Below are 22248 nucleotides of genomic sequence, written 5' to 3' on the forward strand. Positions count from 1 at the left end.
GCAGGACCAAGTGGTTTGAGCCTTGGCCTGCTAAACCCAGGGTTGTGAGTTCAATCCTTGTGGAGGCCATTTAGGGATTTGGGGCAAACATTTGTCAGGGATGGTACTTGGTCCTGCTGTGAAGGCAGGGACTGGACTCGATGACCTTCAAGGTCCCTTCCAGTTCTGGGAGACAGGCAACCTCCAAACCTCAACTCCATCAGCCCAGCCAGGGCTGGGTCAAACTGGGACTTAAACACCTCTAGGGATGGAGATTCCACCCCCTCCCTAGGGAACCCAGCCCAGCGCTTCCCCCCCTCCTAGAGAAATAGCTTTTCCTAATCTCCAACCTAGCCCCCCCCACTGCAACTTGAGACCGTTGCTCCTTGTTCTGCCCCCACTGAGAACAGCCTCTTTGGAACCCCCTTCAGGGAGTTGCAGGCTGCTCTCAAATCCCCCCTCCCTCTGCTCTTCTGCAGACTAAAGAAGCCCAAATCCCCCCAAATCCCCCCGCCTCTCCTCGTAGGCCATGTGCTCCAGCCCCCTCAGCATTTTGGCGCCCTCTGCTAGACCCTCTCCAGTGCGTCCACGTCCTTTCTGTAGTGGGGCCCCTGAATTGGATGCAAGACACCAGATGTGGCCTCGGCATTGCTGAGTAAAGGGGGACGATCACGTCTCTAGATCTGCTGGCGATGCTCCTCCACATGTAGGGAGCTGTGTCCCACATTCACTGGGAGGGGAGGGGCAGGGGAGGGGGCCATATTGAGGCCAGGTAACCCTCCAGAGCAGGTACAAGCGTCCCACATAGGGCCCAGTTCCCAGAGGAGTGAGGGGGTCGTTCTCCACGGCCCGGTCAGCTCTCGGCCTCCGGGCTGGACCACGAAGCTTCTCACAAGCTGCCACGATGGCTCCGTCTCGACCTGAAGTATGTGTAAAGCCGAAGGACCCGGGTTGTTGGCAGGTGGGATTGACCCTGGGACCTCTGGGTCTATTGCCATGAGCCTCTACCTCATGCTCTTGCCTGGGGGCACATCACTGTGCCACCCTTTGCCTCGGTTTCCCTATCCATTGGGCATAATGCGGCTGGTCTCCTTTGCCAACCACGCTGCGACCAGCTGAGCACAGCACCGGAGAGAGCGAGGACTCTGTTACGACGGCCGCTCGCTGGGCTCGTACCTACCTAAGGTGCCACAGGGCTTGTTCTTGTAGATGCAGATATCGTACCTGAGGGGAAAGAGAGGAAATTCAGCCTGAAGCCGGCAGCATTCGATAGGTCGCCCGTTTCCCCCAATGGAAAATAAGTCCCGGCTTTCGGGCAAGTTTACAAAGCACCGTAACCCCCAGGATTCTCCTCGGGACGGGCGTGCAAAGAGCCTTGACAGCCGTCAGCAGGCCGCTCTCAGCACCCTCCATCGCTGCAGCCTGGGGCTCTGAAGGGACGTGGACCCAGCCCTACGAGCCCTGCAGGCTGGCCCAGGCCACGCGGCGCAGAGCTGGAGTGTAGATGCTCAGGCTCGGGCCGGCGTCAGCTCTGAGAGCCACCCCCAGAGCCCGGCCCCGCCCCGGCCTGACGGGCCGCCCCGCTCTGTGTAATCCCAGTCAACGGACCCAGCCCCTGGGACACGGCCCTGCGGGCGTGCGGGCGTCTGGCGATGCCAGGAGCAAGGGCAGTGCCCTTCCGGCCGGGAGGGACCCGGCTTAGTTCATTTGGCCAAGAAGACAATGGGGCCGAGATGGAGAGAAGGACGTGAGCAGCGTTTGGACGGTGTGACGTGGGGGGGGGGGGGTCTGCTCTGTGACCTGGGGCCCCCCTGCGCTGCGCTGGGAGATCCCCACAGACTCCCCCACACGTGCATCGGCCCAGACACCCCGGCCCAGTCTGAGCACAGAACAAGGCTCTTCCCGGGGGGAGACAAAGGAGGGAGGGGGAGACGGACACCGGGCTGGGGGCAGGGCTGGGAGCTGGCAGTTTTTGGCTGGGATGATATGAAGAGAGGAGACTAAGCCGAGTGCTGAGGGGTCAGGGGCCTGTGGACCCTCCCCAAGGGGTCTGAGGCTGCCTGGCCCTGACTCCTGTAGCCACCTCACATCTGTGCTGGGCTGTACCCTGGAGAAGTCTCATCTCGCTGCGGATGGGGGTGCAGGATCGGGGGGCACCTGATGCCACCACAGACGGCCAGTCACAGCACCTGTGCCACGGACCTCGCTTCGGCAGGATCACCCGTTACCCATGGGGCTCTGCTCCAAGAGCTTCATTGGAGCAGGGCTTGCCAAGACTGGGCCCCAGCCCCCCAGCCCTGGCAGCTCGGAACCCCGGCCCCCTGGCAGCTCAGAACCCTGGCCCCCCGGCAGCTCGGAGACCCAGCCCCCTGGCAGCTCGGAGCCCCGGTCCCTCTGGGATTGCCACATCAGCCATGAATGTGAAAAAAATTGCTGGGTCCCCGTCCCCTCCATTGCAAATTAAGCCCTATTGCTCCCAGTGGCCTTTTCCGTCACCCCTGTGTGACGGACCGGGCCGTTTCTGGGCACAGCTGAGGGCGTCCGCTCAGGGCGAATTGCTCGAATCCGGGGCTCCTTACAGCCCCCGACTGGTGACCTCTCCAAACAGGCCACAAACCAGTCCCACAGAGCGCTTCAACAACCTGCCTGAAGCCTCCCGAGCAAAACCCCTCCGACACCCCAGCAATATCCGTGCCCCAGATGGCCCCGGGCCTATACACAGGTGGGGGGTCCTAGCACCCAATCCCACCTACCCCGAACAAGTTCTGTCCGGTTCCAAGAAACCAGCCACAGATCCCTGGTCAATTTACCCTCTGGACCTTACCCACAAATCACGCTGGGCCAATCCTTTAGAATCTATATCTAAAGGTTTATTATTACAAGAAAGAAAAGCCTGAGAGTAAGGTTATTAAAGTACAGTACGTTACATGCACCGAATCTCCCAGTTCTCGATGCAGGCTCTAGCAGAGATGTTACAGCTGCTGATTTAAAAGTCCTTATTGCACATCCTACGATCAGGATGGGTTCACAGGTCTTCCGGGCTCTTCAATCCCTGCAGTGCTGCCTCTGGGATGAAGTGCTGAGCTGAGAACAAAATGGCATCGACCACATGGACTCTTTATACTCCTTCCTGGCCTCTTCTGGTCTCAGCCGGTCACCTGGTCCTCAGCCTCTCTGCTGGCAGCTCTTAGGTCTCCACCCTCCTGTTTTAGGTGTGTCTTTGGCCCATCAAGTGCCATTGTTCCACAGGGCTTCACTACTCAGCCTGTCCATAGCAATGCTCAACCACTTGCGCTTGTGTCCTCGGTACCGGGGTGGCACAGGCGCCGAGGGGCCGAGGTTTCTTTGGCACCGACGGCGCAGCTGAAGAAGCCGACTCTGTCTTTGCCTTCGTCGGTACCGAGGCGGAGTCAGACGGTGCCGACTTTGCCTCTGGCTTCTCTGGTGCCTTAGCAGCCGCCTTTGTGGGGTCCTTGGACCCGCGGGAGCCACTGGTGCCAGACAGTCCCGGTATCCCCTGTCCAGTGCCCTAGACGAGGTCAGTGCAGGGGTATTTGGGGGGTTTGCCCGTTTTGGAGAGCAACTGCAGTTCCGACCGATGCCGGCGGGGGCAGAGAGGGAGCGGAGGGGCCGGTGGCTGCGCATGGGATGGGATGGAATGGGAGGAAGCATCCCTGATGCCGGAGCCTGAGGGAGCCGCCTTCTCAGACACAGCCACTGGGGGACCTGTCAGGTGGGGCGGAGTGCTCCGCGTCCGAGGCCGGCCTCACGGTGTTCTCCAGGGCGATGAGCTTCAGTTGTAGCTTCCCGGCTTTCCGCGTCCAGGCCGTTAGCTGCCGGCAGTGCTGACGCCGGGCCTGCCCTACGCACTGGACACACTGCAAGTGCCCATCAGAGACCGGGGCTGAGAGCCGGCAAGACAGGCAGCGTCTCAAACCTGGGGAACCTGGCATCCCAGGGAGGAAACAAGACTGCCAAGGGGACAGTGGCCTTGGCAGCAAAGATGAGGATGATCATTTTCTGTAAACACTAAGGCTGTGTCTAGACTGGCAAGTTATTCCGGAAAATCAGCCGCTTTTCCGGAAAAACTCGCCAGCTGTCTACACTGGCCGCTTGAATTTCCGCAAAAGCCCTGACGATCTAATGTCAAATCATCAGTGCTTTTCCGGAAAAACTATGCTGCTCCCATTCGGGCAAAAGTCTTTTTCTGGAAAACTGTTCCGGAAAAGAGCCAGTGTAGACAGCACAGTCGTGTTTTCCGCAAAAAAGCCCCGATCGCGAAAATGACGATTGGGGCTCTTTTGCGGAAAAGCGCGTCTAGATTGGCCACGGACGCTTTTCCGGAAAAAATGCTTTTGCGGAAAAGCGTCCTGCCAATCTAGACGTGCTTTTCCGAAAATGCTTTTAACGGAACACTTTTCCGTTAAAAGCATTTCCGGAAATCATGCCAGTGTAGACGTAGCCTATCTGCTTTAACTATTAACTAGGGAAAACCCAAGCGCGGTGCTAACGACAGGAAAACCGGCTCCGGCAGAGAACAGCTAGGAATATTTGGAAGTAAAAGCCGGAGAGCAACTGCGGTTCCGACCGATGCCGGCGGGGGCAGAGAAGGAGCGGAGGGGCCAGTGGTCGCGCAGGCGGAATGGCGGCGCCGTGCGCGCCGTCGGCCCGTGTGCGCAGCCCGCCAGAGGGCACTGCTGCCAAACATCTCTGACTAGACACCCCCAGGAGCACCAGGCCTTGGATTTGGGAGGAGGGGGGCTGGGCTGGCAGGGGCGTCGCTGCTCAGGAGGGAGGTGCCGGGCAGGGCTCTGCCGCTTGGGCCTGAGGCGCATTGGCAGGGCTGCGCGTGGGCCCAGGAGCATGGAGGAGGCCGAGTCTGGGGGACGTGCCCATGCCAGTCAGCACTGCCACCCCGGTGGGGGAACCAGCTACGAGCGACCGGCCTGGTAGAGGCTCCGGGCCCTTCGGCCTCCCGAGTGCCCAGCCGCCTGGTCCCTGACAGGACACGGCGCGCGGGGACGCCATTTGCAAAGCCTCGGCGGGTCGGACTTGACACGTCTCCGCCGGAGGAAAACGCCTGCAGCTCAGCGAGATGTTATCGGGAGACGGAGCATTTCTGAGACGGCTCCAGATGCGGGCGGCCCTTCCAAGGCCTGGCGCGGGAGCTGGCCCGGAGCTCGCGGGCCGGAGAGTCTCTCTGGGTTAGTTCAAACATCTGGCCGGAGGCCGGGGAATTTGGAGTCGGCCTCCATGTCCCACACGCGTGGGGCGAGGGAAGGGGAAGCAGCCGCCGCGAGCCAGGGAAGGTGAAGCGGGGGCCGACGGGGTTTGGGCTTGCCCCTCCCCCCAATTTCACAAGCTCCTCTGACGGGAGCCAGGCTCCGTGCAGCTCCTGCAGCCGAATCCGCTCCCAGCTGGAGGCTCCCTGCGCTGCCGCTTCCCTTTCACAACCGCCCCCTCCCCCCCCGCTTCCGTGAGGCAAGGGGCAGGCGCGACCCCCCCCGAGGGAACCCGCCCTGGGCGGGGGGCCTCCGACCCGTCTCCCCTCAGGCCCCCGCGTTAACACTGAGTGTCCGGCAGCCTCGTGCGCCGTGAACAGCCCAGCCAGCGCCCGCCCGCTCGGGCTCAGAGGCCCCCGACGCTCGTCCCGCAGGGTGGCTGGATCCAGCGAATGAAGCCGGTCCAGCGCCCCGGGCCAGGAACAGGTGTGCGCCACTCGGGGCCGGACTGGTAGAAAGGAGCCGGGCAAAGCTGAGGGAGCAGAGGGCGAAGGCAGGTGCCGGGCGCGGCGCCAGAACTGGACCTCCGGGGGCAGGCGCAAGGAGGCCTGTAAACGGGGACTGGAGCCAGGAAAGGGGGGGCTGGAAATCCCAGCCCGAGGAGAGCAGCCGTTGGGTTTCGGGTTGTACCGTTAGTGTGGGACTTGGGAGGGGATTCCAGGGCAGAGTCCCGAGAGCCCAGGCCTGGCAGGACGGGTGACCTGGGAGAGGCGGTGGGGGAGAGCCCAAGGATGGAGCCCACGGAGCAGCAGCACCGAGGAGCTGGACTGAGCAGACCTGGGAGCTCCGGACGGTTCCAGCAGGGGCTGCGGTTGGTTTCTGGGAGGCTGAAGGGGGGGGGGGGGCAGCAAGAGGGGTGAGCTGGCCGGTGTCTAAGCTGGGACAGGGGGCTGAAGCCTAGGGCCGGAGAAGGCTGAAGGCAGGGGGCAGTGAGTGGAGGAACTTACCTGTTGACGTCTCCCCGCTGCGGAGCTGGGCCTAGGGGAAGAGGGAGAGGGCCGGAGGAGCAAGGGATGCTCCCCAGAAGAGAGGCTGGGGGTCCCAGGTTGTGCTCCCGCTGGAAGGGCTGGGGTGGCTGCCCGGCAGGACAGGAGAGGACCAAGCCAGGTGCGGCAGACGGCACAGTAGGGAGACCCGGGGATTTGGAGGACTCCGTGCACCGGAGGTGACCAATGGACGGTGGATTGGCACTGTGGCTCGGGGCTACTTGTGCAATGGTTGTGGAATAAACCAGCCTGGCAGGGGTATTACTGAGGCAACAGGATCTGGAGGAGAGTTCCTGGGTGTCGGAAGGAGGGAAACTGAGGCAGGCGGGCCCGTTGTGCCCCCAGAGAGCGCTCTCGCTTGTGACAACACCCCAGGCCAGCTAAACCCTGCTCAGTTCCCACAGCTGCACTGGGGTCACGTGTCCGCAGGCAGAGCAGCACGGCCAGGCCAGGGAGTTCTGGGAAGGCAGCGGAGGGCAGTCAGCACTCGGAGACTTGGCCGTGTCCTCGGTGCAAAGGGCACCAGCCTGGGAGAAGCCTCCTTTGGAGTTCAGCCCCTCAAGGGGCCTTGGGAGGGGAGGCGGTGGTGTCTGTGTTTGGATGGAAGAGCTTTGGGGACAGCCCAGATGGGCCCCCAGAGCCCCGCCCAGCCCAGCCCGGCCCCGCCCAGCCCCGCAGGCCTCACCGGGTGATGAGCACCGCGGTGTCGTGGTTGGCGATGCCGTTCTCGGGGATGGCGTTCCCATTGCCGTTCCGGTTCACGATGGATTTTTGCCACTTGCAGAAGCTGTCCAGCGACTTCCCGGCATGGTGGTTAATCTCCAGGGTGGGCTGGAAGAGAAGCCACAGGAGGGCGTGGGAGGGCCGCGGAAGGCGAAGGGGGTCAAGTCCAGCTCTGCTGCCCTCTCCCAGGGTACGTCTACACTACAGCGCTAATTCGAACTAACTTAGTTCGAATTAGTTAATTCGAACTAAGCTAATTCGAACTAACGCGTCTAGAACTAAAAACTAGTTCGAATTAGCGTTTTGCTAATTCGAACTAGCATGTCCACATTGAGTGGACCCTGAACTGGGCTTAAGGATGGCCGGAAGCAGTGCCGGCAGGGCATCAGATGAGGACTTAGAGCGTGGAGCTGCTGTCTCAGGCTAGCCGAGGGCTGTGCTTAAAGGGACCCGGCCCCCACCCCGGACAGACAGTTCTCAGGGGTGCCCCACTTGCAAACCAGTCCTGGCTTGGAGTGCCCAGAGTGCCCACACTGGGCACATCACAGCACTCGGCCATCAGCCCGGCTGCACTTGCCGCAGGCTGCCATCTGGGGAGAGGGGGCAATTGGGGGACTGCAGGAGAGCTTCCACCCCCAGAAGCCCGCAGAGCCAGCCCAGTCCTCCCCATCGGGGGCTCGTGCCCCATTCCTCCCTCACCTCCTTCCACTTACCCTTCCCTAGCCCCTCTTCTTGATGTACAAAATAAAGAAAACATGTGTTCAAAAATGGAATCTGTCTTTATTGAACAAAACTGGGGGAGACTGGGAAAAGGAGGTGGGAGAGGGGAAGAGAGAGGGTGGGAGAGGGGAGGGCAACTACAATGATCAGGGGTTGGGAACAGGTCCCATATGAAGAGAGGCTAAAGAGACTGGGACTTTTCAGCTTAGAAAAGAGGAGACGGAGGGGGGACAGGATAGAGGTCTCTAAAAGCAGGAGTTGGGTGGAGAGGGTGCATACAGAAAAGTTCTTCATTAGTCCTTCACTAGAAGGACTAGAGGACACCAAAGGAAAGGAATGGGTAGCAGGCTTCAAACTAGTAACAGAAAGTTGTTCTTCACAAAGCAAAGAGTCAACCTGTGGAACTCTTTGCTGCAGGAGGCTGTGAAGGCTAGAACTGGAACAGAGTTTAAAGGGAAGTGAGATCAAGTCATGGAGGTTGGGTCCATGGAGTGGTATTAGCCAGGGGGTAGGAGTGGTGTCCCTGCCCAAGGTTTGTGGAAGGCTGGAGAGGGATGGCCCGAGACAAATGGCTTGGTCACTGTCTTCGGTCCATCCCCTCCAGGATTCCTAGGGTTGGCCGCTGTCGGCAGACAGACTACTGGGCTAGATGGACCTTTGGTCTGACCCAGTACGGCCATTGTAAGCTCAGGGCTCAGGGTCGGGGGTCTCAGTGGACCCCCTTGATTTTCATGCACACCTGCTCCTGGGTGGCCAGGCTGGCAGCCCTCCTGCCCTAGCCGGCCACATTCCTGTGCCTAGTGCGGAGGTCATGGACGAGGTCCACGATGTCCGCACTAGCCCAGGCAGGTGCCCGCCTCTTGCGGTCCCGGGCAAGCTCCCGGGAGCCGCCAGCCTGGTCCCGGGAAGAGGGGGAGGGCATCGGGTGGGTGGCTCGATCCGTGCTAGGTACAGGGTCTGCTGGCTGGGTGCTGGCAGGCTTGCACCTGGCACGGGCACCATAGCCAGCCCGTGCCCCTTTAAGGGGTCCGGGGCCGGGAGGGGGGCAGACGAGTTTCCCTGGTGTTGGCCAGAGTGGCCACCAGGGAAACCTGGGAAGCTTTAGCATCCCACTAGTTCGAATTAAGGGGCTACACAGCCCTTAATTCAAACTAGCTAGTTCGAACTAGGCTTAATCCTTGTGGAATGAGGTTTTCCTAGTTCGAACTAAGCGCTCCGTTAATTCAAATTAAATTCGAACTAGCGGAGCGCTAGTGTAGCGCCTATGAAAGTTAGTTCGAACTAACTTTGTAGTGTAGACATACCCCCAGTGGGGTAGGGAGGAAGGACCGGCCAGCAGACAGAGTGGGGGCCCCATTTAGAGGGGGCAGAACCTCCGTTGGCCTCCTCCCCACTGCAGTAAACATCCAGGGCACGGAGGGGGAGTTCTGGTTGAACGGACGTGGTCTGGTCTCTAGCCCAGCAGGGTCCCTGCACACGCCCGGCAGGCACCTGGGCCCTTCAGCAGCAGCTCCCAGCTGTACCCCCGGGGGGGCCCTTTCCACTAGGCATGGGGCCATGCTGGCTCCTTACCTGGTCCTCGGTGAGAAGAATCAGACGGGTCACAAGGATATTGACAATATTGCCCAGACTTGAGTCCTGGAAAAGTTTGGCAACCTGACCTCCAAGAAACAAGAAAAGACAAGTCTTAAAAATGAGCTCGCCATTGGGGAGATGGAACCGGGCGCTGCCTGGTGGGTAACGGTCTCACCCTCTGCCGTGGGGAGGTGGAAACGCAAGCGACATGGGAACCGGTGACGGGCCTCAGCCACCACCCTGGGATCCGGGCGTCGGAACCTAGCAGAGGCTGAGGGTTCAGATCAGGCTGCTGGTTCTGCCCTGAATCGAACAGAAAGTGCCACCAAGCATGAAGGTCTCAGGCCTTGGAACGGCACCGGCCTTAGGTCTGGGTGTGGCCGAGTCATTCTTCCCCTCTACTCTGTGCTGATTGGTCCTCAGCTGGAACCCCGCGTTCGGTTCTGGGCAACGCATTTCAGGAAAGATGAGGAGAGACTGGAGAAAGTCCGGAGAAGAGCAACGAGGGTGATGAAAGGTCCAGAGGACGTGAGCTCGGAGGGAAGGCGAAAGAACTGGGCTTGTTTAGTTTGGAAAAGGGAAAAGCGAGAGGGGACGCGATAACTTTCAAATAGCTAAAGGGATGTTTGATTCTGCATGAGGCCACAGCTGGAGTGTCGTGTCCAGTTCTGGGCCCCCCACTACAGAAAGGACGTGGACGCATTGGAGAGGGGCCAGTGGAGGGCACCAAAATGCTGAGGGGGCTGGGACACATGACCTGTGAGGAGAGGCTGAGGGATTTGGGTTTGTTCAGTCTGCAGAAGAGAAGAGGGAGGGGGGGTTGAGAGCAGCCTGCAGCTCCCTGAGGGAGGTTCCAAAGAGGCTGGAGAGAGGCTGGTCTCAGTGGGGGCAGATGGCAGAACAGGGAGCGATGGGCTCAAGTTACAGTGGGGGAGGAGGAGAAGTCTAGGCTGGATATTAGAAAAACTCTTTCCCTAGGCGGGTGGGGAAGCACTGGGCGGGGTTCCCTAGGGAGGGGAGCGGGGGGGATCTCCGTCCCTAGGGGTGTTTAAGTCCCAGCTTGACCCAGCCCTGGCCGGGCTGATGGAGTTGAGGCTGGTCCAGCTTTGGGCAGGGGGCTGGACTCGGTGGCTCCTGAGGTCTCTGCCCGCCCGGGGGTTCCATGATTCTATGTGTTACGGGAAGAAGGGAGATAAATTGTTCCCCTTGGCCTCTGAGGACAGGACAAGCAGCAAGGGGCTTAAACCGCAGCAAGGGAGCGTTAGGTTGGACACGAGGAAAAACTTCCCATCAGGGGGGTTAAACTCTGGAATAAATTGTCTGGGGGCTGTGGAATCTCCACCCCTGGAGATACTGAAGAGCAGGCTGGACAGACGCCTGCCAGGGATGGGCTAGACGGTGCTGGGCCCTGCCGGGAGGGCAGGGGACGGGACTTGTTGCCTCGAGGCCCCTTCCCATTCTAGGGCCCTCTAGAGAGTGTTTGCACCCTGTGAAACAATTGAAACGGGCTGATTTCAAAATCTAGCACCTGCCTGGAGCCACGCACAGAGCAAGCCCCAAGTCCGGCCTCGTGCCCGGCCGGGGACAGGAGAAAACGCTAGTGGAGGCTCCCTTCTCCCACCGGCTGTGGCCACCTTCCCGGGGGTCAATACACTCAGCCTCCCGCTGCCTGCCCCCTGCCAATCGGCAAGGAAGTCCCGCCCTCTCCAGAGCGTCCCGGAGAGCCGGGCAGCACTGCGGGGAGGGGGCAATTCCTTCCTAGCCCTCTTGGCAATCCCCTTCTGCCGCGGCAACCGTCTCCCCCTCCTCCCCCTCCCCGTCCCGCTTCTCCCACCCGTCTGCGCCTTCTCCTGCCCCTGTGCAATGCTGACCGTAAGGGGGGTGCGGTTTGGAGCAGCGAGGGGCAGCCAAGGCTAGTGATGGGCCACAGGAGCAGCCTCCCCCATCTGTGTGGGACCCACGGCGCTCCCTCGGGCCGGGGCAGCCTTGCACCCAGAGCTCAGGGGTGCGGACGGGCCGTCGCAGCGCTGGGACGCCGAGGTGTGCACGGCTTCTGCAGGCACCTCGCTGCCCGTGGCCTGGCTGTGCGTGCGGGTCAGCTGGTAACGCCGCGAGGGAAAAGTCCACGTGGACAGAAAGCAGCGGAACCTGGCAACCCCGTGCGGGCAGCGGGCACCGAAACGTCTCCCGGCCGGGCCACATCCCGAGCCCCAGGGGGCGCAAGCGGCCCGTGGACCGCAGGTGCCCACCGCTGGGCTCGTGGTCCCCATGTGAGATCTCTTTCAGCAGGGGGTTCCGCCGTTCCGTGCTGTTACTTGCCGAGCTCTCAGCAGTTTGGAAGGGAGACGCGGAGCCCACGGCGCCTCCCCCAGGAGTGACTCGCCGATCGCTGGCTCTGCGAACCGGGCGCCGTGGACTCGCTCCACCCCCGCAGTGTTTGTGGGGGCTTTCTGCTCCAGACACCCCTCCCTGGGGGGCAGGAAGTCACCGCAGGCCTCCACCGTGTCCTCCCATTCCCCACCCCTCTCTAGTGCTGGCAAGGGGGAGGGCTGGCTCTGCCCCACACTGGCGGGCAGGTGCCCGAGAAAGGCCTGCTCGAACGGGCACCCTCTGGCCCACCTGGCCAATGCAGGAACGGGGTTTGGGGTCCCGTGGTTCCGGCCAGCTGGGCCATGTCTAGACTCGGGCCGGGACCTGCCCCACGGCTGCCCAGTGATCCTCCAGGAGATGGCCTGCAGGGGGCGCTCTCTGGGTGCAGGCCTCTGCCGCCTCCTCCCACCTGCTCCCTGGCAGCCGGTCCCGCGTCAGCAGCAGAGCAGGGGGCCCGGCTGCCCCACAGCCCCCCCCGACCCTGAGGAGCCCAGGGGGCGAGGTGGTTATAACACTTACAATATTCATGATGGCCAGGATGTACTGCTCTATGTCCCGCCGCCCGTGGTACCCCACCATCATCTTGTCGGCCACCACCAGGGTCTCCACGTAGCGCTCGGTGCTGACGGATCTCTTCAGGGGCAGCTGGCCGCGCTGGCTGCTGTTGCCGGAGGGTTTCAGAGGGGAGGGCTTCAGCGTCCGCAGCCACCAAGGTCTCCCCTTCCAGGGCTTCTCATCTGGCGGGCGGAAGGTTTTTGTCGCCTTCAACTAGCACGGAGCTTGGGGGTGGTCTGGGGCCCGGGAATGAGAGGGGCAGAGGGTGCGGAGCTTGGGGGTGGTCTGGGGGCCCGGAAATGGGAGGGGCAGAGGGTGCGGAGCTTGGGGGTGGTCTGGGGGCCCGGGAATGGGAGGGGCAGAGGGTGCGGAGCTTGGGGGTGGTCTGGGGGCCCGGAAATGGGAGGGGCAGAGGGTGCGGAGCTTGGGGGTGGTCTGGGGGCCCGGGAATGGGAGGGGCAGAGGGTGCGGAGCTTGGGGGTGGTCTGGGGGCCCGGAAATGGGGGGGGCGGATGGCGCGGAGCTTGGGGGTGGTCTGGGGGCCCGGAAATGGGGGGGGCGGATGGGGCGGAGCTTGGGGGTAATCTGGGGGCCCGGGAATGGAAGGAGCAGAGGGTGCGGAGCTTGGGGGTGGTTTGGGGGCCCGGGAATGGGAGGGGCAGAGGGCGCGGAGCTTGGGGGTGGTCTGGGGCCCGGGAATGGGAGGGGCAGAGGGTGCGGAGCTTGGGGGTGGTCTGGGGCCCGGGAATGGGAGGGGCAGAGGGCGCGGAGCTTGGGGGTGGTCTGGGGCCCGGGAATGGGAGGGGCAGAGGGCGCGGAGCTTGGGGGTGGTCTGGGGCCCGGGAATGGGAGGGGCAGAGGGTGCGGAGCTTGGGGGTGGTCTGGGGCCCGGGAATGGGAGGGGCAGAGGGTGCAGAGCTTGGGGGTGGTCTGGGGGCCCGGAAATGGGGGGGGTGGATGGGGCGGAGCTTGGGGGTGGTCTGGGGGCCCGGAAATGGGGGGGGGGTGGATGGGGCGGAGCTTGGGGGTGGTCTGGGGGCCCGGGAATGGGAGGGGCGGAGGGTGCGGAGCTTGGGGGTGGTCTGGGGCCCGGGAATGGGAGGGGCAGAGGGCGCGGAGCTTGGGGGTGGTCTGGGGCCTGGGAATGGGGGGCGGACAGTGCAGAGCTTGGGGTGGTCTGGGGGTCTGGGAACGGGAGGGGTGGATGGCGCGGAGGAAAGGCTCCCACAAGCTCTGCCCCCGCCCAGTCACACACAGGTGCCATCGCTCGGCTCCCCACGCCCACTGCCCGATCTCACATCCTCGTCTCGTGCTGGGGGAACGCGGCAATTGCTGCGTTTGGGGCCACAGTCGAACCCCCCCCCCCCAGGACTGCTACTGGCAGCATCCTCAGCTATGCCAGGCTTGGCTGCCCTGCTCTTCCAAAGCCCCTCAGCCCGTCCCAGGGCTGTCCCCCAGCGCTGTCGGTCCCTCGGACCCTGCCCTGCCAGGCGCCCTCCCCCCCAGCCCTGGTCCCTGCCCCTGCATCTGCCCTGGCCCCCCTCCGCTGAGCTGTGTGGCTCCCCCTGCTCGGCTCTGGCGCAGACAGACCTCGCCCTGGGGCAGCCCAGGAACCGGAGGGCGAAGCGTTGTGTCTCCTGCCAGGACCCGAGCGTGAGAATTCCCCACCCGCAGCATCTGCTGCCTCCAAGGACACAGCAGCACAGACCCCCCGCAGCGAAACCCAGAGCCCGGCTCCACGGGCTGGAGTCCTTGGGGGAGTCCAGCAGCGTGGACAGCCCAGGTCCGGCCCAGCGAGGGGGCTGTCACGGCGTGGGCTCCAGGAACGTCCACGGGGCCGTTTTGAGCCTCCGAGCACGCGTCCGTGTCCAGGGCCCTGAGACTCGCGGCTGGGGTGTCGTTCGGCGGCGCGGACGTGCCCTTGTGCCGCTGCCTTCGAAAGCCGCTGGTGCCGCCAGCTGGCGCACGGAGCCTCTGCCCCAATCTGGCAGCCTGCCAAGGGGGCTCAGTCCCTGCCCCCCGCCAACCACCCATGGTGCCTCCCCTAGGGAGAAGCATCTTGCGGGGGCTGCAGGGAGCCGGATGGCTCCCACCAACCAGGAAGCCAGAGGCAGGGAGAATTGGTCACCTCTGTCCTGACGTGGGATTCCACCCAAATCAGCCTCCGGAGGCATGAGGCCAGCTCGGGCCACCCGGGAGCCGGGAGTCTGGGTCGGCGGCTTGCGGGGCTCGGGTGAGCTGCCCAGGGCCCCGGCGGGAGAGCTCTTCGGTGCACAGGCCAGACTGGGCGGCTCAGGGGTGCAGGGGACGGGAGGGGGTGTCGCTGCTGCCGCCAGTTGCTCTGTGGTTGTTCTGAGCTGGGTTTGGCCTGCGGCTCCCGCTCTGTGGTCTTTGCTTTCCAAGAAACAACTGGGAACAGACTCGCGTCCGTCTGGAAGCTGGGGAACGTGGCAGGGACTCTGCAGGCTGCCGGGCGGAACGTGACTTTGGGAGCAGCGGTGGGGCAGCGGGGCCAGGAAAGTCCCGTCGTCTCCCCGTGTTCCAGTGGGCAGGGATGGGAGGCAGCTCTCAGCCTCTGCTGGCGCCGTCCAGGAGGTGCCAGCCCTTCCAGCTGCGCTTCCTCCGCAGGACGCCGGGGTTACCTCCTCTGGGCCAACGGCATCCTGCAGGGAACGACTTTCACGTGCCAAAGGCCCGTGGCAGCCGGGAGCCGCGGCCTCTGCGTTCTCCGGCCAACAGAATCCGTGGGCAGGGGCGGAGGGCCGGGCTTTTCTCATCTTCCTGCAGCCCAGTGGGACGAGGTTCTGTGTCTGGGTGGGGAGATTTGATACCTGCAAAAACTATCCCGGGGTCCTGCAGGCAAACGAGAGGCCTGGGGCTTGGGAGCGGCACCTTTCCGCACACGGCAGACAACGCGCACGGCGGTCAGACCCCTGCCCCTGGAGCACGGGCGCTGGCCCCGAGGGAGACTCCCTGCACGTTTCTCACGCAGCCGGGTGCAAATTCCTTTCCGTGGGAGCAATGGAGCGTGTGCAATGCGATTCGGGTGCACAGAGAGGGGAGCCAAGCATCTCCCCATCTTGAATGTATTCGCCTCCCCGGGCCCTGGGCCTCAGGCCCCGCCTCCCCCTGCCCAGGGATTCACTTAACCCCACCCAGGGACACACCTCCTCCTGCCCAGGGACCTGCCTTCCCCTGCCCAAGGGAGGCAAGGTCATGCTGTTTTCCCCATTCACAAAAGGAAATTGAGTCACAGAGACTAAGTGGCATGCACAAGGTTACACAGGCAGTCTGTGGCAGAGCACAGAACCGGGCTCTAGGCGAGCATCCTAACCACTGTTTTTCATCTCTAAATATGCACACAGACGCACACAGACGCACACACAAACACACACACAATTCAACAGCATATGATTCACACCAGTTTCCAGGCTGTGCGTGGCAGGGAGCAGGTCGCAGCGGCTGACCCGGCCCTGCAGAAATGGCTGACGCTGGTGACACTGGGTCCGGCTGCGCTCTGCAGAAGGCAGGAGGCTCCTACAGGGGGAAGGAGGCCTCTACCCGCACCCCTGGGCTCCTCACCCCCAGGAGAGGTAAGAGAGGAAGGTAACATGTGACCGAACTCTCCCCCCAACTCCCCAGGGTCCTCAGGGACTCTCCCAAGCTCTCTCCTGGGACTGGTTCCCACCCATCCTGCAGCCCCCCCACAGCAGAGCAGCCCATGCGTGGCCAGACCGACCCGGGAACGTGTGAGGCTCCAGCCCCGGCAGGACTCGGGCCTTGGGCTCATCCCACGTGGCAAAGAGGCGGCGGCGCCACTCGCCACAGTGGGGCCAGAGAGGCGGGTGGCGCGGCACCATCATGATCCGCCATTCTTCTCCTTAGTGTGTCCCTAAACACAGACCCCCCCAGAGCCTCCCTCCAGAGCCCCCCCACAGAGGCCCCTCCAGGAGCCCCCAAGCCCTCCTCCAAAGAACCCCCCCAGAGAGCTCCCCTCCAGCACACAGACCCCCCCTCAAAGCCCCCCTCCAGAGCCCCCCCCACAGAGGCCCCTCCAGGAGCCCCCAAGCCCTCCTCCAAAGAACCCCTCCAGAGAGCCCCTCTCCAGCACACTGACCCCCCACAGAACCCCCCTCCAGAGTCCTCCCCACAGAGCTCCCATCCTGCACACAGGCCCCCCACAGAGCTCTCTCCAGAGACCCTCCCACAGAGCCCCCCTCCAGCACACAGGCCCCCCACAGAGCCCCCCCTCCAGAGCCCTCCCCACAGAGCCCTCCCCACAGAGCCCCCCTCCAGAGACCCTCCCACAGAGCTCCCATCTGGCACACAGAGCCCCCCGTACACAAAGCCCCCCCAGCACTCCCCCCCAGGCAACAGCTGATCCATGATCCAGTCTATGTGGCCTAACCACTCCCCGGGGACCCAACCTTAGCCTGGTTTCCTTTGGGCTTTCCAGAGGCGGCATCCTGGCCTCTCGGAAACAAACCGGCGCCGCCCGGCTCCCGCGCACGGCAGAGAAGTGGCGGGTTCCTCTCTGCTCGTTTGTGATCCAGAACGAGCTTCCTGTTGTGCCCTCTCCCCCCCCCCCCCCCCCGGCTCAGGGCCGAGGCAGCGGGCTGGGCCCTCCCAAGCACGAGTCTGCGCATTGCGCTCAGGTTCGAAGGGTGCGTCTCCACAACACCTGAGCTCAGAATAAGATACGTGAGTTGTGCTACACATCTTCTTTCGAGCGCATTTCGAAATAGCGTATTTCGACACATCCCTTAACCCTCGCGATGCCGGAATAGCGCTCCCCTTATTTCGAAACAACGGGCGCGTTTGAAAGACGCGGGGGAGCTATTTCAGGGCACCTCCGGTCTCCCAAAACACCCGCTGTCTGGGCGCACCCGAAGGTGCCACAGGGCCCCTCGCTGGTTCTAAGGCTGCAGAGCCCCGCGGCTTGCCGCAGAGGGGAAGGTGGCTCTAGCTGAGGGATTCTCCGGCGCACGCCGCAGCGGAGCCCCCCGTGGCGGGGGGGTTGGTACCTAAGACACCGCAGGCCGCGTCCATGTGCGAGTGCTGGAGGGACGATCGCTTGTACACCACGTGGGGGCTTCCCTCGCCCTCGCTCCCTGCACTCAGGTTGGCGCCCAGGCTGAGGGGCTCGATGAAATACTCCTCCTCGTCGGCCACGATCACCCCGTGCTGGAAAAGGAGAGAGCCAGGGACAGTGAGAGGGGAGGGGGTGCTGTCTCCCTTCTGCAAACTCCCCCCTGCCCCCCGGGACCCAGAGGCACCAGCGGCTACAGATGAAACAGGAACAGAAACGAGCCTTTCCCAAAACTTAACCCACAAACTCCCGACGAGCCGGCCCCACAGGGCTCCACAGTTCGACCTAACTGGCCTCCCAGCCTACGTGCACTGAGCTATCCACTCACGTTGGAACCCTGTTGCACGACTACAGAGGCCCTGGTGCGAAGGAGAGTCGAGCCCTGGAAATACAGCGTCTGCCAGAGTCTGAACACCCGCTTCTGACCTGAAGAGCTCCGGGTGGCTGGAACGCGTGCTGCTTTCACCACAAAAAGATAGGCCCTCCGCCGCCTTGTCTTGCTAAGCTGCTAACCCGGGGCGGGCAATAAAACGGCAGCGGGTCGCCAGAATCAGCTCCTAGCAGGCTCCCGGAGCCTCTGCAGAGTCTGGAAATAGCAGCTCCTATTGGCCGCGGATCGCCGTTCCCAGCCAATAGGAGCTGCAATCGCCTACGCGCGGAGGTGCAGGTAAATATAGCAGTGGTGGCCCACCAGGGGCTAGCTCGGGGGATGGATCTGGGCTGCAGGCCGGTATTTGCCCACCCCTGTTCTAACCAGCCCCACGGCAGAGACATTACACACCTGTCGCACGCTTAGCGAGCTAAGCTCACTGGAGGGAAATGTAGCTGGCAAATATGGCCCCTCTCCCCCTTCCTCTGTTGTGAATCATCTGTGCAGAGATCTAGGGCCGCTTTTTGTAAAGTGCCCGGCAGCATCTTATTTTCACTCCGAGCTGCTGTAAAGTGTGACGGTAGGGCCAGGGCCATGGCGAATCGGCCTCCTTAACAAACCCTGCAGGAATCAGCCATTCACGCTGGCCGAGGAACGGCGTGTGGGCAAATGTCAGCCTAGGAGGACTGGTTGAACTGCTCAGTGCGATAGGATTTGTTCTGAACTTGGTCTCCCAGCCGATCCCTGTGAATCTGGCATTAGCGCTCAGAAATTGGCTCGGACCAATTGGGTGACTGACCCCCACGTCCCGTGGTGCTTGGTTTGCTCCCAGGAGGAATGTGGCAAAGGAGGGAGTGGCACGGAGCCAGCGCTCGCAACCAATTTCAGCTGCATCATCTTTTCTGCTGACCTTTGAAACCCACGTCTGGGACGGCCCCGTGAAACTGCCTCCCCACACGTGCCCCGTGGGACCCCCGGGCCGAGCAGACCGCACTCGCTGGGTGTGGATGGTATTGGGTGCTCAGTTCACATAAGCGCCCTGCTGTGTTTGAAAAACCCAGCCCATTTACCCGGCATTGCCCGGGACTTAACGCGGCTCCGGGGAACGGCAGTCAGGCAAGGGCGGAGCCCCGGGCCCCAGCGAAATGCGATTCAGGACCGGCAGGCTGCGTGCGGATCCGTAGCCCTACAGCCGGCCGCAGGAAGCTTTAGGCTCACAAATGGTCTAGGTGGCCAGCAAGGATTTTGGCTGGACTAAATGTCTGCGATTGGCCCAACTCTGCCTGGTGTGTACACAGGCCCCATTGTGCTAGTACACGAGCACCTCCCGCTGGGCCCTGCATTTCCCCTCCCTGGCACCGCCCCGGAAGCGCAGCGGCCTGCTCGGCCCCAGTCCCAGCTGGAGACCAGAGGCAGAAAGAGACCAAGGCAGCGATGGGCAATCTCTGGGGCCGCAAGCTTGTTGTAAGCGACGGTCTCCCGGGCGAGGGCAGTTTTGCTCCCGGCGCTTGTGTGACTAGAACGCGCGGGCTGTGCCGAACCGGAGCAGCGCTGGGACTGGCTGCAGGGGGGGCGCCCGGCTCCCACAGGCCGTGTTGGGTGCGACCAGCAGGCACCTCCCTGCCTGTACGTGCGGGTCACTTCAGTAACACCGTCGGGAAAAACACCACGTGGACGGAAACCAGCCGACTCCGGCAACCTGGGCAACGGTAGCACACTGTCTCACGGGCCACACCCAGGACCCCGCAGGCCGCAGGTCGCTCACCCTTGGACTAAGTGCTTGTTTCCACTGCTCTGCAGTAGCCAGCACCAGCCGGCTTGTGCAGCCCCTGCTGGTGCGCGTTAACAGCTCATTCATGCACTTGGAGCCTTTCTGAAACAGGCGAGAGCCAAGGGGCCCAGGCAGCCGGGGGCAGATTCGCAGCCTGAGTGTGTGGGGAGAAACCCCAAGTGACTAGTCCGGAGTCACGCAGGAAATCCGTGTTGGAGCCGCAGTGACCTGGATGTGAGCCTCCCAGGCGTATCCCCTAACCACTAGGCCACACTTCCTCTCTGTGCTGTTGATAAAGCACGGCCCAGGACATAGCTACATTCCAAGCCCTCCCACGGCCCCTTCTCCGGCCAGTCGCTTGGCTTCCCGAGCTGGAGACGATACAGCGCCCTGAGCCCCTGGCCTGGAGGATGCTATGTCAGTAAAGAAACGACGGCCGGGAAAGTCGGGTGCACGTCCTTTGGGGTTCCACGCCACTTCCTTCCTCAGGCTCTGTCCCCTCCCCGGCCAGGCAAGCTGAATCGGGCAGTGTGTGTGCCGCAGAGCCCCCTCTCCGAGGGCCGGGGGATTTCCTTCTGCACCGAGCTCTGTTGCTCTTGGCCCGGCGCCCTCGCTCGAACACAAGCGAGGTAGTATGAGGTTAGCCTGGCGAGGGCTGCAGCCGAGCGCCCAGCGGCGGCCTGCGTGGCCAGCTGGCTGCCGGCTCTGTGGGCCGGGGAAGGAGGTCACCGCTGGAAAGGGAGGGAAGAGCTTTCACGTTCTGCTGGGAAAGGACCCAGCCTGGCTGCCCAGGACACGGTCTCTGGGACCGCGGCGGACGCCTCCACCTCTCCTGCCCAGGAGCGTGTGAAGCGCTGTCCTCTCCGGGGCCCAAGCGCTGCACTGCCGAGGCCACGGTGAGGCCTGGGTTGCCGACGTGACCGCTGGCTGCTGCGTGGGGCGGACGGGAGGCTGTGTGTGGGGGACTCACCGGGGGCGCAGGGACGGGCTCGCAACCGCCCATCCCATGTGCTTAGCACCAGGCTCGGGAGGGCTGGGCAGCAGCCTGCGAGCACCCACACAGTCTGCTGCGAAGGACTCGTTTCCTTTGCAGGGGGCTGAGATCAGGTGCAAAGTGCCCGGGGCCTGGACAAACTGGAGACGTGGTCGGAGGTAAGAGGGTGACGTTCATTAAGGACAAATGCTCCACTTAGGAAGGAGCAATCCGAGCCACACACACAGAACGGGACGCGACCGTCTGGGAAGGAGTCCTGCAGACAGGGATCTAGGGTCAGAGTGGTCCACATGCTGAACAGGAGCCAACAGCGTGACCGTGTGGCAAAAAAAGCCAACGTGATTGCGGGCTGCGTTAGCAGGAGTGTGGTGAGCAAGACACGAGGAGTCGTTCTTCCGCCCTGCCCTGCGCTGGTCAGGCCCCAGCTGGAGTCTTGCGTCCAGTTCTGGGCACCGCACTTCAGGAAAGAGGTGGAGAAATTGGAGAAGGTCCAGAGAAGAGCAACTCAGATGATGAAAGGTCTAGAGAACGTGAGCTAGGAGGGAAGGCTGAAAGAACTGGGCTTGTTTCGTCTGAAAAAGAGAAGACTGAGGCTACAACTACACTACGGGGCCCCTACAAAAGCCCCTTGCACAAAATGGCGGCTCATTAAGTATGCAAATGAGGTGCAGCGATATTCACCACTTCGCCTCATTTGCATATTTGCTTGCGCAAGAGAGGGCAGTGTAGACGTAGGCCCATAGTCTAGACATAGCCTGAGAGGGGACGTGGTAGCGGTTTACAGGCATCTAGAAGAGAGGAGGAGGAGGAGGGAGAAAACTTGTTCTCCTTGGCCCAAGGACAGGACAGGAAGCAAGGGGCTTGAACTGCAGCAAGGGAGGTTTAGGTTGGACATTAGGAAAAACTTCCCGACTGATTTTTGAGAAACCCTCCCCCCCAAAAAATAAAAAAACTGACCGGGGCCAAAAAACAAAAATAGCAGCAAAACTTGTGGGGGGGGGGGGGCAGAGAAGGTGTGGGGGAGGGGGAATTGAAGGGGGGGATGGGTCGCCTTGCACCCCCCCTGGAATTTCTTCATGCCCCCCCAGTTTGGGAACCCATGGTCTAGACGGTGCTGGGTCTGGCCATGAGGGCAGGGGACTGGACTCGATGCCTCTCGAGGGCCCCCCCAGTTCCAGTGTTCTCTGATTATTATACGAGCCTCATCAGTAAAGTTTTGTTTGGAGGACTGGGCCTCGCTTGGTCATTTTTCTGAGTTTTGGCTCAAGAGGGACCCGCACCACAAAGCTCAGATCTGAATCGGGCTCTGGATCCAACCTGCCCTCAACCATGGGGAACGTGGAGTTGAAGGGCGGGTTTCGGAGATGCCGCAGGTCCACGGGGTTCGTAGGCCAGGGGGGTGGGCTGCCTTGTAAAAACCAGACAGACACAGGGGCCATGTAGTGCTCATCAGACGTGATCGCGGCTAGGTAACACGTGAACACAGCGCGAGCGGGTCGATACTGACACAGATACACGCACTCTCAGGAGCGTCCTCTTCGGAAGATTCAAATATGGTGACCCTAGACCAGACCAGAGGTGGGGCCAGTCGCCAGAGCAGACTTGGATGGCAAATGCTGTTTATCTCCATCGTGATTCCCCATCCCCATCTTAATGAAATAACCCCCCCCCTCGACCATCACCAGGTGAGAGGGGCCAGACTCTGCCCTCCCCTCCTTGGGGTACAAACCAGAGCGAGCTCCAGTCAGTCCGTAGAACGACCGATTCACACCGACGCGAGAGCAGAATTTGATCCCAAATGCTACTCACTCGAAATGTAAAGGCCTGAACAGTT

At 62.4% G+C, this 22248-nt stretch overlaps 1 protein-coding gene across 5 annotated transcripts in view; it reads right to left on the reverse strand.

Moving 5' to 3' along the window:
* The window catches only part of ADAMTS10 (ADAM metallopeptidase with thrombospondin type 1 motif 10), a 118032-nt gene that overhangs the window by 48361 nt on the left and 47423 nt on the right, over positions 1–22248 (reverse strand). For all 5 annotated transcript variants that reach the window (XR_012896730.1, XM_075903178.1, XM_075903177.1 and 2 more), the window contains exons 4-8: positions 17215–17374; positions 12155–12372; positions 9263–9346; positions 6933–7078; positions 1160–1203 (exon numbers count right to left, since the gene is read on the reverse strand). Coding sequence is in view for 4 of the 5 variants with exons in the window: in XM_075903178.1 (XP_075759293.1) it covers positions 1160–1203; positions 6933–7078; positions 9263–9346; positions 12155–12372; positions 17215–17374 (652 nt within the window). In the remaining variant the exon portion in view is untranslated. The remainder of the gene's footprint in view (positions 1–1159; positions 1204–6932; positions 7079–9262; positions 9347–12154; positions 12373–17214; positions 17375–22248) is intronic.

This window comes from Pelodiscus sinensis, chromosome 19, assembly GCF_049634645.1.
Source record: "Pelodiscus sinensis isolate JC-2024 chromosome 19, ASM4963464v1, whole genome shotgun sequence".
NCBI classification, from domain to species: domain Eukaryota; kingdom Metazoa; phylum Chordata; order Testudines; family Trionychidae; genus Pelodiscus; species Pelodiscus sinensis.